The sequence below is a fragment of the Argiope bruennichi genome, chromosome 6 (assembly GCF_947563725.1).
Source record: "Argiope bruennichi chromosome 6, qqArgBrue1.1, whole genome shotgun sequence".
In the NCBI taxonomy this organism is placed as follows: Eukaryota; Metazoa; Arthropoda; class Arachnida; order Araneae; family Araneidae; genus Argiope; species Argiope bruennichi.
In genome coordinates, this window is record NC_079156.1 from 100163952 (window position 1) to 100179937 (window position 15986).

The 15986-nt window shown below is 24.7% G+C and overlaps 1 protein-coding gene across 1 annotated transcript in view; it reads left to right on the forward strand.

Moving 5' to 3' along the window:
* Nucleotides 1-15742, forward strand: part of LOC129972946 (mitotic spindle assembly checkpoint protein MAD1-like) — a 29653-nt gene extending 13911 nt beyond the window's left edge. Inside the window, exons 8-16 of the mRNA XM_056087271.1 lie at nt 1414-1584; nt 3321-3407; nt 5447-5591; nt 6856-6987; nt 8778-8869; nt 10191-10320; nt 12183-12411; nt 14386-14576; nt 15462-15742. Of these exons, the coding sequence (XP_055943246.1) occupies nt 1414-1584; nt 3321-3407; nt 5447-5591; nt 6856-6987; nt 8778-8869; nt 10191-10320; nt 12183-12411; nt 14386-14576; nt 15462-15620 (1336 nt within the window). The 3' untranslated portion in view covers nt 15621-15742. The remainder of the gene's footprint in view (nt 1-1413; nt 1585-3320; nt 3408-5446; nt 5592-6855; nt 6988-8777; nt 8870-10190; nt 10321-12182; nt 12412-14385; nt 14577-15461) is intronic.
* The last annotated feature ends 244 nt before the right edge of the window (nt 15743-15986 follow it).

Consider the following 15986-nt stretch of genomic DNA (forward strand, 5'->3'; position numbering starts at 1 on the left):
AAAAGCATGTATATGAAAAATTTCTTAATTATAATATTTTTTATTGTAACAATTAAAGATATTGGTATAAGCCTGTAAAGTTGCTTCCCAACACGGTTAGTTCTATCACCGGAAAGATCGATTTGCAATCATCTTATTGGATGCTACTCGGGTGCCGAGCCAGTGATCCCAGAACCTGGCGGCGACTTCAGCGACAAAATAGATAATGCTGGGAAACATCGAGAATATTAACGATCCGTCCATTAGGAACCGAGATACGCCTGACTGGCCTAGAAGATTCTCGCCCGCCTCTCGGGAACTGTAAAAGGACGGCAGATCGGAAGCGTAATCGGAGTCGTAGACAAGTAACAAGTCTTCGAAAGGATAGCTAAGCAACGGCTGGAGTGCCAGCGTTTGTGTGGAGCTCAAGCTAGTGCTGAACTGAGAAGTGTATCGAGTCCTGTTGTCTATTGTGGAAGCAGCATCGAGTCCGGTGAGGAGTATCCAGTCGTGTAGTAGTGAATCGGCAGTTGGGTACAGCTAAAGCAAGGGACAGTGAGAATTTCAGCCGTTTGGAGAGATCGTAGAGCGAAGCTCCGAGGATCCCTTCTCCTGCTGGATTTTATCCGACAGATTTGTGTGCTGTGGTCAAATACCACTTGTGGGCTACTGTGCGTTGTAGTGTACTGCTGCGTGTTCGTCTCGGCTGTATATAATGATCGTCTTTGTATTTGCCACGTCTGTGTACTCGTGTTCTTCATGTAAATAAAGATTGTCATTGTTATCTACTGAGGCCTGCTGATTGTGTTTTCACACCATACACCCACTACAGACGAATCCGGTGATCCATAACAATATCCTGGTTTAGATTATTCTTTACCATTTTTGATCATTTAATATGTGATAGTAATTATTTTCTGAGTCTTTTAAAAATTAATATAAATTTAGAATAAAAGTTTATATTTAAATTTTTGATGGTGTGTATCATGTTTATTGCACTTAGTTTGAATTTTATGATGCCTTTTTGAATTAGCATATTGGTTTTTTTTAAATGAAAAGACACAAGCATTGTAGGGAATAATTTAATTTATAATGTTAGTTTCAATATTGTAAAAATATCTATAGTGCTTAATTGATTTGACTTATAAATTTTTATGTGCTTTTTCTGTAATTTGATAGGAACAAAGGAATTCCAAACTGAATGGATATTGATTATCGAGTTTAAGTTTTAGGATGTTTTTCAATTTAGTGTGATTAGAATTTTTTAAAATGATTTTTTTAGTCTTTTTTTTTTCTGTTTTTTATAAATGAAAAACATGAAATGATATTTAAGAAAAGTGTGATAGATATATCAATTTTATGTGTTTTTATTGGAACTACTTATCTTTTTGAAATTTTTTTCATTTGAATTTTATGAATATTTTTTTTTTAAAGGGAGAGTAACGTTATGTTATATCAAGAAAAAATGTGGAGCTTGCAGGAGAAATTGTCGCAAGCAGAAAGAAAATGTGTTGCAGTTGCCAAATTACAAGTTGAAAATGAGCAACTGAAAGCAAGAATTAGCCAGTGGGAAGAGTTATTTGACGACAAATCTTCACCTTACAAGTATTTATTGATTTTAAACTTTTCATTATGTTTTTTAAAATCAAGTTTTAGTGTGCATCTCAAAAGGCCCCATATTGTTCATTGAATTCCTATAGTTTCTATGATGGAATAGTATTCTACTGCTGAACACAAGATAATGTAAAAGAAGAACATATAAACAAAAAAATATCTTAATAAATTACTTTTAATTTGAAGATTCTTGAGATTAAATAAACAAAAACAACAAGTAACTATATGCTGAGAAATTTCAATATATAAAAATATTAATTTCAACATTTTCTTAAATTTTTTATTAAAAGCAATAAATTAACTTTTTGAGCTTAAAGAATACTTAAAAGAATTAAACTATCAAAGAAATATTCAATTCTTATCATACTTATTGAAGCATCATACTTTTTATCATGTCTTTATTTTTCATTCTGCATTTTATATCTCTTTTTAAGGCTAATTTCTTTTTTATATTTGAAAATTTCTATGTTGGGGAAATATGTGCTATAAGAAATCTAGTTAAACCAAAAAAAAAAAAAAAAAATCTTGCAGTTAGATAAAAGATTCATGGAACAAAAGTTAAGAGTAATAGGTGAATTTATCATGATTTATTTCTTTTTATTAAACAACTTGCAGTTTTCTGAGAATTTCTATTGCAGTAAGAATTAATGAAACATCAACTACAGATTATAATTTTTGTAATTTATATTACTTCTTATAAATAAGGAGTTAAAATTTTTTTGTCATAATAGTATACATAATATTTAAATATTATAAGGAATTTTATTTTATGTTGCTTAAAGCAATTAATTTATTTGTTGAAAAAATTACAAAGACTTGTTCTACTCTTTTGTAAAGAACTAGAATTGTAAAGATAGAATTATGAATTTTAAAGTTAATTATTTTAGACCAATCAACGGTCACATTGAGGAAATGTCATTTGTGGTGGTTGTTTAAATATTATAAAATCATTTAAAATAATGATATTTAATGCTGCATAATTTCGTCTGTTTTATTACAGAAGCCCAGAACTTTTTTTTGTTAAAAATATTCATACGTAAAGAATATTTTTACTATTTATGATTAATAGAAGCAGAGGATTATATAAAAATTTAGACTTTGTCATTTTATTTTGGGAGCATGTTTATTGTGTCAAATAATTAAAAACATTGTTCAATTGCAAATATATCCTTATTTCTAATTTTTGGAAATTAATTATTTGACTTTGAGTAGAATGAACACTCTGTATAAAAAGAGTTTCCATATCAACACAAAGATTGATATAGGATTTTTCTTCTCATCTTTTAGAAATATAAATATATCTGGAAATTCTGTATGTAAATAAATGCAAAGTTGATAATGTCCATAAAATTTTTAAAATTATCTATTTATCTCTCACTCTCTCTCTTTATGTATAATTATAGTGAATAAAAAAACCAGATAAGTAAAGCAAGTGAACTTTATTAAATTCCCTTGTTCTTTCATAAGCTGTTACAATGAATGTTTAAAAACAGTGTCTCAGTGGATTTTGCTTAAAATTATTTGATATTGTTTGTATGAATTAAACAAAATTTCTTTTGCTGGCATTGAACTTGTTATCATACTAAATTCTTTGTAAATGAATATATAATCATTATTAGAATATCTGAATAAAAAAATTCTTGTTGCAGATGATTCATTACATAAAGATAAATAAAATATATTTTGTTATTTCTTTTAAACGTATGATTCATTTTCATTCATTTCAGATCACCATCTGCCTTTTCTAGAAAATTATCTCAGTATCAGCAGAATGAAGCTGTATTGACCAATAAGTTGTCTCACCTGACTTCTCAGTTAGTATTTTCCCTATATGTTTATCAAAATTAAAAAATATATATTATTATAATTTAATGTTTTAATCTGAAATATATAATTATCTTCTAATTAGTACCTTAAGAAATTTTTCTTTAATTTTCATGTTCAAATTATGTTAATTATAGTTTTGCTTCCTGAACTTCATATACTTGGTTTTTCTTATTTTCAATTAAAATTTAAGTCATGCTGTGAAAGTTCATTACATTTTTTATTTGATAATTTATCTTTATGAGAATTATATTTCCTTTTGTTGTCAATTTAAAAATAACTCTGTTAATAAATAATAGTTCTGTGAAAATTTTGGTGACATTATTTATATTTAATCCTATTATCCTTATTCTTTTAAGTTGAAATTATGATATTAATTATCTGAAATGCAATTAATTTTTTAATTAGAAGAGAGAATAAAAGTTTGCATTCTATTTAAAATTAAATACAGCACACACACAAAAATAAGTTATTGCTCAGGATAGATATTTGCAAAGTGTAACAAAATTTTAAGACATGCCTGAAATAGTGATTGATCATAGAATTTCAGGAAAAAGCGAAAGAATTATGAAAAGTTGCTGATCATTTTTTTTATGCATGATAATATTTATAGGCTGGTGAATTATTTGTAAATTGGGCAATGAATGATGGAAAAAAAAAAGAACACCAGATTTTATACTACAGATAATTGGAAGGTATCAGATTTGCCAAATAGTTATTTCTTGGGTAATAATAATTAGTTCTTTCCTTGGTAATAACTCACTAAAAAAGGTTTTCTTTCAAAATTTTAATTATATTTTTAATAAAAAATTAATCAAAATTTTTGATTTTGATTTTTTAAAAATTAATCAACTTTTCTTATTACATTTTCAGAATCAAATTCTATTATTCATGAGTTCCATTATTTTTCTTTTATGTAATAATTGTACAATATTTATTATATCTCAAATACTTTTTAAAAAGTTATTCATTTTATTGTTTAATTAATGATACTCTTTTTACTTGGTGTTTATATTTGGCCCTATTCATTATTTTATGAAGTTGAGCTTTTTTTTTTTATAATTCTGAGTCTGAGTTATGCCTGTTATTATTCCTCAAAAACATTTTTGTAACATTTTAAAATAATGATGGTTAAAAAATAGTTTTTCTGCAATATCAAATTATTTTCTGACAATATTTCTTTAATGTTTATGAATTTTTTAAATTATGTTTATGTATACTTTACAACTAAACTTTTCATTATTTTAGTTATTGCATTTATATACCTATGCATCCTAACAATTTTAAATACGATTTTTGTGTGCACATTTTTACTGCTATAAAAAAGTGTAAATTTATAAAAATAATAAAAAGAATAGATAAATCATTATCATACTACAAATTTAGAATCTAGAGATTTAAATCTCCATTAATTTTTTATATTTTTATATATATTTTATACAATTGTTATTAATTCAGTCAAATTACTGCTTGTTTTTTAAATGAATTGATTCAATTCTCAATGACTATTCAATATTATTTGCTTATAATTTTCACTTTACTATATTTAATAATGACTAAATTTGTGGTAAATAATGCAGATTTTGTGGCATAAAACGTTTTATTTAAAAAGAAAATTTTTAATTTCATTTGTATTATACAACTTTTTATAGCACTTGGTATTGGAATATGGTCATGCCATATCTTATTTCTTATAGGTTATCTACTTCAGTTCTCACTGTGCATAATTTTGCTATAAATAAGTTATAAAAATGCATAAAATTAGACATATTTGCAAACTATCTACTTGTCAAGAAATGTTTTTTATAGCTATATTTCTATATTTTGAACCATTATGTTATTAACAGCACATTACCTCTTAAAGCAGTAATGTTATCATTAATAGCATTTTATTCTTGATAAATTTTCAAAAATATGAATTAGTATTTAAAATAATAATATGTATGGTAAAATGTTATTTAATATTTGCATATTAGTAATATGTATTCATAAGTTCTCTTATGTATTTATTTAATTTTATTTTTTGCAGCTGTGAAACTCTAGAGAAGCAAATCCATGAAAAAGAAGAAATAATTAAATCCCTTAACTGCAAGTTAGAACAAGCACAATTAAACTCATCACGTATGGAATCGGTTGTAAAACGTTTCCAAAGAAAAATCCTTTTCTTAAGCAAGGTATTTAAATTTTATGCTTTTAAATGTTTTAAATTTTAAAGTTCTTTGCTATTTTTCTAGATGTGTGTTTCATATTGAAATTAATGAATTAGTTGATTTTTCATATTTATATGTTTAATATTAGTGAAAGAATTAGTGTGTTGAAATAGATTAATTCATAGCTGATATATATATATATATATATATATATATATATATATATATATATATATATATAGCACAGCTTGAGTTTTATGTTTTTCAGGCTTACTTCTACTGTTTTGTACTAATGAAAAATTTACTGATTAATTAAATGCCAGAAAATCTCTAATAAAGCTAGATATTAAAAGGTTTTTGTGAAATTAAAGGATTTTAATCTTAATTTGCCAAAGTGATCTTTCAAGAAATTCAAATAGCTCCAATAAATAAAATGAAATATTTTATTTGTTGGGGAACATATAAATAGAATAAATAATTTAGTATCTAATCATAAAATTGACCCCCCCATGCAAAGTTTGATTGCTTTTAAGCACTTTCTAATGTTGTCCCAATTTATTAAAATTATTGTTTTTTTTACTGTTCTAAATAATATTAAATTTTTTTTTTGCCAATTTAAAAAAATTATAATGCATTTCAAATTCTTTCAATAATGTAACAATAATTTTAAATTATTATGTGAGTGTAATGACATTGGATAATGTATTCTTTGTCATTTCTGTCAACATTAGATTTAAGGTACCCATTGACAAACCTCAAATTTTGAATTAATATAACTGAATATTATCTTTTTTTACCATTTGATTGTGAATCCATATGAATCTCGTTTTTGATCTTGGTAATAGTTGATTTTATCTAAAAAGTATGTAAAGATTCACAGTTTTGAATATTTTATATGCTTTATAAAAATCATATTTTAAGAATTTCAATTTTTGTCAACCATCTTTCAGAAATAACGATTTATTTTACTCAGCAACTTAATTACTTCACTAGTTCCTTTAATTCCAAATTATTAATATAGAATACAAAAATATCTTTATTCAAATGTTTTGAAAATTTTAAATCTGTTGGTTTATCTGAATCAATATAATTAATAAGTTCAATGAGCAGCTGGTTTTTGAAGAGAATTAATTGTATATACAAATAAAAAAAAAATGTTCAGCACAGAAATAACACAATTATGAAAATTGCTGCTGTTCATTTTTGTACATTTAATGTTATCACTAATAATATATTAGGAATAATGAAATATTTTTCAAACATTTTTTTACAACACTTTCTTTCGCAGGAAAAAGACAACTGTAGAAAATTACTTGACTCATATCTAGGTGAAGCGACTATCTCTGGTGTTGCATTAAATGCAGCACAGATAAGTCATCTGGAAGAAATGAATGCAGAATACAAGAAAGCTTTAGAGAAGGTATTCATATTGTTTAATACAGTTATTGTATAAGATTATTATTTAATTAAAAATAAAACATTACATACTCCAAGATGTCCACAGATGCATTTTTTATATCTCTTTAAACTGTATAATTTAAAAATGTTATGTTTGTCCTTGTTAGTCTCAAAATAATTCGATATTATGGTCTTGGTATCATCAAAATGACTTGGTTTTTGGACGAAAGTCAAAACCCTCACACAAAAAAATCTCTGGTTTGAATCTCTGCCTGAGGGTGACACTTGAAAAAGTCTTCAGGCTGGATTCATCATTTCCTTCTTTTTGGATTCTTTTTTGCATTTAAACTTAATATTTATTTTTAATTTGGTTAAGTTCATTTGTATTTTTAGTCATAGCAGCTAAGCACTTTCTAAATAGATTTTATTAGTTTGGTTCAGGAAATATCTATTTTTAATTCTATTTCATAATGATTACTGTTTTGATTGATAGTTTCTTGATATCCTGGTTTCAGTTTTGTATAACAAATTTGAGATATGATTCCTTGAAAAAAATCTGCTGGGCAAATGGATCTTATGTGTATTAAATTTATCAAGATCAAATGGTCTTCCATTAGTTTGATGTGAAAGTTTGGAGAAGTTGTGTCTGATCAAATATTATGTTCATCTCTCCTTATTTTAATGTTTAATTCCCAGCATCTTATTTCAGGTCCGTTGCATTAGTAAATGAAGTACAATCCAAAGTTTAAAAAAAAATATTTAAGAAATGAGAAATTTTATTTCCGAACAATTTTTATCTGTGATGTGCCAATTCATTATTTTGACTTTTTTTGCTTTATTTTTGAAGTACTGCAAGGAATTTGAATTTTTTAATATTAAATATATTTTAAAAGCCTTTTAATATTGACATTTAAAAATTTAATATAATAAATTTTACCTGTTTTTCAATATTCCCCCTTCCTAAAAGTAAATAATAATTAATAAATAAATGTGAATTTAATTTTACCTGCAGGCATGACATATTACATAGTTTCCAACTCTTTCGGTGTTTTCGGAATCAAATGTTATCATTCTTGAGATCGATTTGTTTTCTTTTATCCAATTATCCTACAATATTTTTAATATATTATCATTTTTGTATCCATTTATTTATTTTATTAATCATATTTATTTTACTTTTCTCTCTTTATGTTTGGCAAAATTTGTCCCTTTTATGATGTTTAGCTTTTGTTGTTCCAGGTTTATGTCATGCCTTCACATTGCAATTAACTTAATTTTGTTTTTAAATTAATTTTAATGAAATTTATCGAAATAGTTGCTTTAAATTTGACATTAATGTTTTAAAGTTCCATTATCCATCCCAAAGTTGCTCTTGTTTATCATCATAATACGATTTTAATTTAATTGTATTTTTTATAGTTATCACTCACTGAATGAAAAGTTTATCATAAAAGTTTTTTTATAAATGTTTATAAAAATTATGTGATTTACTACAAGTTTAAAAGCTAGAAATAGGATTTTGTTTGGAAAATAGAAAGTCATAAAGCCTTTTTTCCTTAGCATTATAGAAATTTTTGCCCGGTAGAGACTGAAAAATTACATTTCATTTTATGTTATTTTATGTTGATCACTTTATTTACTATATTTTTCCTCATGTTATAAATTTCTAATAAATTTTATCTTACATATAGGAGGTTTATATAATTTATGCCAACATTGATATTATGTTATTTATAACTTATGCATTTTCTCAAATCAACAATAAGTCATGATTCATGCTTAGATTAAAGACATATTATTTTTTTTTTTCAGTGTGAAATGGAAATTGATACTCTTAATGAGAAATTGAAGAATTATGCTGGTTTTAAATCAGAAGAATCTGCCCCCGAGGAAAATAAATTGAAGTAAGTTCCATGTTTAGTAAAATTATCTTGCTATAAACCAGATAAAAATATGGAAAATTGAAATCATATATATTCGTCTGAGAAGTATTTTAAAAGCAACAAGTGAAATAGCGGCAATCTTTTCCTGTCATTTAATTAAATTATTATTTTTTTAATTTTATTATAATTGACTTATGTATAAGTACATTTTTAGGAAGATTACATAACTTATTCATTATAATATTTAATACTTTTCCTGGAAAAATAATTCTATTTTTTTCATGAGAGGAACAGTTTTTTTAAATGATAAATTTTCAAATATCCTTTTATAATTATTTATTTTCATCCATATATTACATTTTATATCAGCATTATTTTTTGACCATATAAATAAATTCTAAAATTTTTTTTAAATACTTATATTGTAATGAATATTCTCCAGTTTTATTGGTATGATGATATAATTTTTTTGTTAGTATTTGTTTGTTATTAATGTGTAATTTATATTTATTATGAATTTAAAAAAAAAATCCTGATAAGAGTTAAATTTAATTTTTAAAATTTCTGTTGTTAGCTTTTACTGAATTATTAAGCTTTAACTGATTATGGTTACTGATAATTTCTATGTGACTTTTCAATAAGTTAACTTTTTATCATAACTTTTGCAGTTTTTGTAATACAAATATTTCCTAAAAAGTGTTTTTTATTTCTCTTTTAATATTGTAAAATAAGTCAAGTATTGATGCCGTTTTAGGTGGTTAGTACCTATATGATAATGATTACACTTACATATTCACAATATTTTAATTCAAAAACAATTTTGTAGACAGTGCTACTTGATATTCAAGTGACAAATTATTTAAATATTAAATATAATAATTCAAATATTAATAGAGTTTTTTTAATGAAGTTATTTTAAGAAATAATACCGTGTCTTTAAAGCCTTTGTTACGAAAAAATGATTCTTTTAGGATTTCATTTTATTTAAATATTGTGAAAATATTTTTTTATTTGCAATATTTTACACAAGTTTTAAAGAACGACACAAACTGCATTTCTGCAATTTGATGAAGAAGTGGATTTTTGCAATTTGTAGTTAATATGTTTTAATATTTTATTATTGTCTTCTTTTATGTATGTTATTTTTTATAATGATAAGCAGTTAGATGAGACAAAATATAAAAACATTGCTTAGGATTGTTGATAATCGTGATTTTTGATTTGGCTAATTAATTTTACCAATATTCTTTTATGTGAATTGTATTAAAGAATTTTAAAAATTTCCTCTAGAAAAATATGTAATTGGATAATATTTTTCTAATAAAAAATATTATGTATTTAGAGAAGAAAATGCCACACTTATATCCAAGATATCCGATTTCCAAAAAGAGAATACTTCACTTTTATCCAAGATATGCAATCTTGAAAAAGAAAATGAAGAGCTAAAGAGCAAATTATCAAAACAGGAAACTGTAAGTAATTATTCATTCTTATTAATTATTAAAAAGTGTAGAAATATGTATGGGAAAACATAAAATTATGATTGAAAGGAATAACTATCAAATTTTGTTTTATTTTTAAACTAACTAATTTTATTTTATTTTATTACTATTTTTTTTTTGCTGGGAATATTGGTTTTATTTAATTTTAATTAAATTTCCTATATATAAAATGGTGTTTATGAGTTTTGTTGGCAAAATATTTTTAAGCTTCAAATTATGACAAAGAATTGTTATATAATTTTAAGTGCTTTCCACCTGTTCTGTTTATTGTGTGCATTAATTATCCTAATGAGGTCCAGTTTTATGGCATTAGATACCATTAAAAAATTAGATACACGTCATCTGTTATCTAATGGTACATTGGTATTTTGCAACACTATAATTTATTATTTTTCATTTTTTTTTTCATTTAAATTATGCAAATAATTGATGGAATCATCTTCCATAGCTATTAGCAGTGGAAAAAAAATGTTAATATGTAGAAAAACATTGAAAACAGTTCAATTTTCATTACAATAATAATAATCATTGTTATGATGAATGCAAAAAATAAAACATCCATAAAATTAAACTGTCATCAATAAAAAGATAAGTTTTGAATTTTAAAATGGTTCGAATATAACATTTATGTGATCATATTTCTGAGGTTTATCACTGAAAAATACAACTATTTTGCTTAATTTTTGATTAATTAAAACTTTGATACACGTCAACATCCCATGTGCACATATTTTTTTTATATATCATCTACAAAGTTGCAGACACATGCATTTGCTTTTATTATAAATAATTATTACTGTTTTAAATCATATAAGATTGCAGTTCTAAAAGATTTTGAAATGTGTTTTTATTATTTAAAAAACCCTTTATCATTAGTATAAACCTTATTGAAATAACAAAATATTTAATTTTATGCTATGTTCTTTAAAAATGAAATTCAGCTGTTTACATTTGATATTGTCAATAGCATAAGATGTATTATGAAAGACATGAGATGTCCGATTCTTCCTTTCTGTAAAATTCATATTAGTTTTTGGTTGCCAGTTTTATATTTAATACATGAAACAACAATTTTGAAAGAACTTTTAGTCTCCATATTAAATATGTGGGGATGTTTATTTTTGTATATTTAAATAAATTACTATTATAATAAAAAGAATTTCTAAATTCTAAATTATTTTTTTGTTTTTTGATACTAATACTGTGTTGACATATTGTCCACTCTTATTTATTAATTACAGTTGTTTGATTATATTCACCATCACTTCTTATAATGAAAAAAATATCTGTATAAATTAATAATTTCTTGTTATTATTATTGAATAATGACCTGACTTCTTGGAATATATTTGCAAGCAGTGCTCTTACCCTCCTTTTACTCAAAATTTCAGAGCTTTTTTAATTGGATCTTTTTATTTATATAATTATATAATATGTATAATTATATAATATTCATCAAACATAATTTTTATTAATTAAAACATTAGGGTTTGAAAGGAATAATTGATATGTATTCTAAATTAAATATTAAAAAAAAGATGCTGTTTTTAATTAGGGGCATTTTCGAAATTTTTCATTAGGCATAAGTATTTTTTAATTCATTCAACAGCAGCAGGTGTAAATCATTGCTTTCTTCTTTGTATGGCAGTCACTAACATGTATATAAATATAGGCTTATTCTATGGCCTGAAAAAAATATTTTGCAGCATTTGGCTCTCAGTAACAGTGAATTTATGCAGGTTTTGGACATTGCAATAATTAAAAAAATGCCTAAAAATGGATGAAATTTGAATAGTTATGAATAAAATATTTAATGCTCTGCATGTTTACAGGATAGAGAAAATAGCTCAGGAAGTGGAGAAAAAGTTTTGCATCTCCGCTTCAATCCTTTAGATATTGCAAATCAAAGACATCTGGAGCGTTTTAACAAATTGCAGGAGGAAAACGATCAATTAAAGAAAAGAGTTAAAGTTTTAGAAGAAGAAGGTTTGGCAGCTAGTGATGTCACTATGAAAGTGCAGCAGAAGTTGCAATCTGAAGGAGCTGATTCAACTCTTGAATGTAAGTTGGACTTGTAATGAAATATTTATCTATATTGTCATTAAAGGGAAAAAACACACTATTATTTTATACAATAATAAATAAAATTTCGTAATTAATGGTTTAATAGATGGAAATCATTAATATGTGAAATATTTTGCTCTATGTTTTAATTAGTTACTTCAAAAAAGGTTGATAATTCTGCAACATAACTAAATAGTTTCTTGTGCTGAGTTAATTAACTAACATAACTGCATTGAATTAGCCAAGTTTCATTTTAATGTTTAGTTAGTTAATTTTGAAAGTAATACTAGTTGATAATCCCAGTATTGCTCAGAATAAAAATACTTTTAAATCAAAGTATTTTTAATATTTTAGACTTAATAATAAAATAGTTTGTGTCTTTTGTGGATTTTCATTTACTCTTTTTCATATAATCTGACCTATGACTAGCTGCTAGTTAGATTCATTATGCCATCTGGCACGGATTTGGCAAACTTTATAATCTCATTTTTTCTTTTCTCAATATTTCTATGATGATAACGGAATTTTCTTCATATTATTGTTTGTATTTCTATGACCTAAATGCTATTCTCTTCTTTTTGGTTTTTGTGTGCTTAATCGGAAGAATACTCCTGGTTTTACTTCTTTTTCTCCTTAGGTCCTTAGCAATCTGTCGGAAAAAATTTCAATAACTTCGAATGAAATTGCACACTGGTTGGATCATTTAACAATTTGTGAAGATTAAACCAAATATTATTTAGTAATTAAGTTAGCATCAAAGCATTTTATGCTATGATCACATTGGATTGGATGCTGTTAAATAAGAGCAGTAGTAAAAATTCTGCTTTGAAGTTAACATCCAAAAACAGAAATCTTTTTTTAATCATAACATTAACACTGTGAAAAGCATGTCAATTTTTGATTTGATGAAACAATAAAATGTGTTTGAATTTAATAATAATAATTGAAAGAATTGTTGCAAAATTTGCTTTAAAATTAATAAAAATTACAGAACAAATTGTGCAGCTATTAAATTGAAATCATTAAAAGATTAATTGTGTATTCTTTAATATAGTATATAAATTTCATACAATAATTATTTAAAAAGCTGTTGGCAAAAAGCTAGGGAACCACACTGTTGTTTATTATTTAATTAAATATATTAAATTGAATTAATTTTGAAAATTGATAATAGCATAGAAGTAGAAAGGGATTTCAGAATTGCATAATGCCACTGTTTCATTGTTTAGAACAAATTTTTGTGACAGACTAACAGAAACTTTTATTTTCTGTTTTATTTTATAGAATTCTTAGATTAAGGTTTATCATCTCTTTACTATAATTAATAATTCAATTTTATGATTATAAAACTTAACAGGCAATCTATCTTCACATATGTAATCTAAATTATAAATAAAATAATTATTTTAAGTTTGAATGTTCTAGGCTCAAAAGTAAAATATAAAATATTGTTTACTGTGGTTATGAATAAAAAACAATATAATTTTTACTACTTGTATATAATTAATACATATATCAACCACTTATTTTATTAAATAATTAATTTATGTCATAAAAAATTAGCTGATACATGAAATTTTTTTATTTATTTCTTCTTTAGCATAAATATTGTCATTTGATGAAAGGGCTTTAAATGAATAATGCAATTTAATGGTATATGTATTTTTAATTAATTTTACATGCTTGAAAAAAAAAAACCCTAAAAAAAAGGCATTTTTTTTCTTTTCTTTTTATGAATGATGTGTATATTATTTTGATATGTTCGTGTATGCTATTATGAGGATTTTTTTAAGTCTGAAATTAATGTGTATTTCTACTTAGTTTTTCTATTAAAGTTGTAAAATATTGTTGATTTTTTTTTATAGAGCTAATAAATATTTTATAAAAATATAAAATAAAAATATTTTGCTGTTTTTACTCAAATGTTGAAAAATATTTATTTTTAATATCTGGCATGTTTTTAATAATTAGCATTAAAAGAGCAGTTGGCAGCTGCTGAAAGGAAAACTAGATTTATTCTTGAAAATGCTCGTCTAAAGTCAACTGAATTTCGAGAAGCTGTATATCAATTACTTGGATATCGAATTGATGTTCCTATGGCTGAAACTTATAAATTATCTCATGTATATGCTGATTCCAGAGATGACTATCTTCTATTCAAAGTAAGTGATGTACTTTTGATTTCAATTTGGATTTTGATTGACAGATTTTGAAAAGATTGTAATTTACATTGATTTTGCTTGCCTGTTTTTCTTTTCCTAATCACAATCATGGCAATCATTTATAATTTCTGAATAATTTATGTATTTTGTACCAGCATATAAGTACTGGTACAAAATAAAAATTCTTTCTATTTGTGAAACATGAAAATTTTATTAGCTAGTATGTTGTATTTATAATATTGAAACATTTATTCCAGATAATAAATAAAAGTATTCTCTCAATAGAACAATCCAAAACTTATTTTTATTTTTTATATCTTATACCGTAGACTTTTGTCTGACTTTTAAATGCTTAAAGATTATCGGAAATAGTTTCTAAAATTCTTTCTTAATTTTTCTAATATTTCTGTTATTATTTCTCTTTTATTTCCTGTATTTTTTTTATCTATACATGAATACTACTGTCACTTAAGGCTTCTCTGTTTCTTACGATACTATTTTACTTCAATCTTTCCTTGCTGGATTTATCTGAAAAGTGTAAATGACAGAAAACATTAGATTTCATTAACATAGAGATTTTAATGTATTGTGAGTAAGTAACCTAAGATATCTGAGGAGATTAACAAAAAGTGTTGAAATAACAGAAATGTGAATGATGGTAATAATGCATCAGGCTTTGAACTAATTTTTAACTTTTTAAATATAATTTTGTTTTTTAATCAACCATTTTATTGAAGTTATGAACTTCATCCAAAAATATCGCTTGTGTAATGAATTATTAATCAAATTAACTTGAATTAATTTTGTGATGTGCCAAACAATTATTGTTCTATACTATAACGCTTATAAAAATCTGTATTAACCTTTAAACTTTCTCTTCCTCAGATAAATTCTGAAGGGATCCAGTTGGTTGAAACTGAGTATTCAAAACAAGTAGCTGATAAAATGCAAACATATTTACACCAACATGACAGTTTTCCCGCATTCCTTGCCAGCTTGACTATGGATCTCTTTAATCAGCAAACTTTTATGTTGTCTCAGTGAAAGTGATAACCACATTTGAAGTAAATTTTTGAATGAACTTGACATGATATTTATATGTATTGTATTTTTCAACTCTGTATGTATGTATTTTAATAAAAAGAAGGATTGCATTGCTTTTTAAAGTTTGTAGTTAACGTTTTTGATTTCCCCTCCTTTCTTTTAATGATGCCATGAAGTAAATTGTCTGTATAAAATAAGAATTATTCTGTAACAGACATGTGTTCCCTAATATTTTGAGAATTATCTACAATTACAAATCAGCGGAGTGGTCTCCTCAAAACTTTCTCGCATACTATTGAATAAACTTGCCATGCCAAAAAATGTCTTGCTTAGCATTGGCATACAATAGTTACAAAATGTTAACTT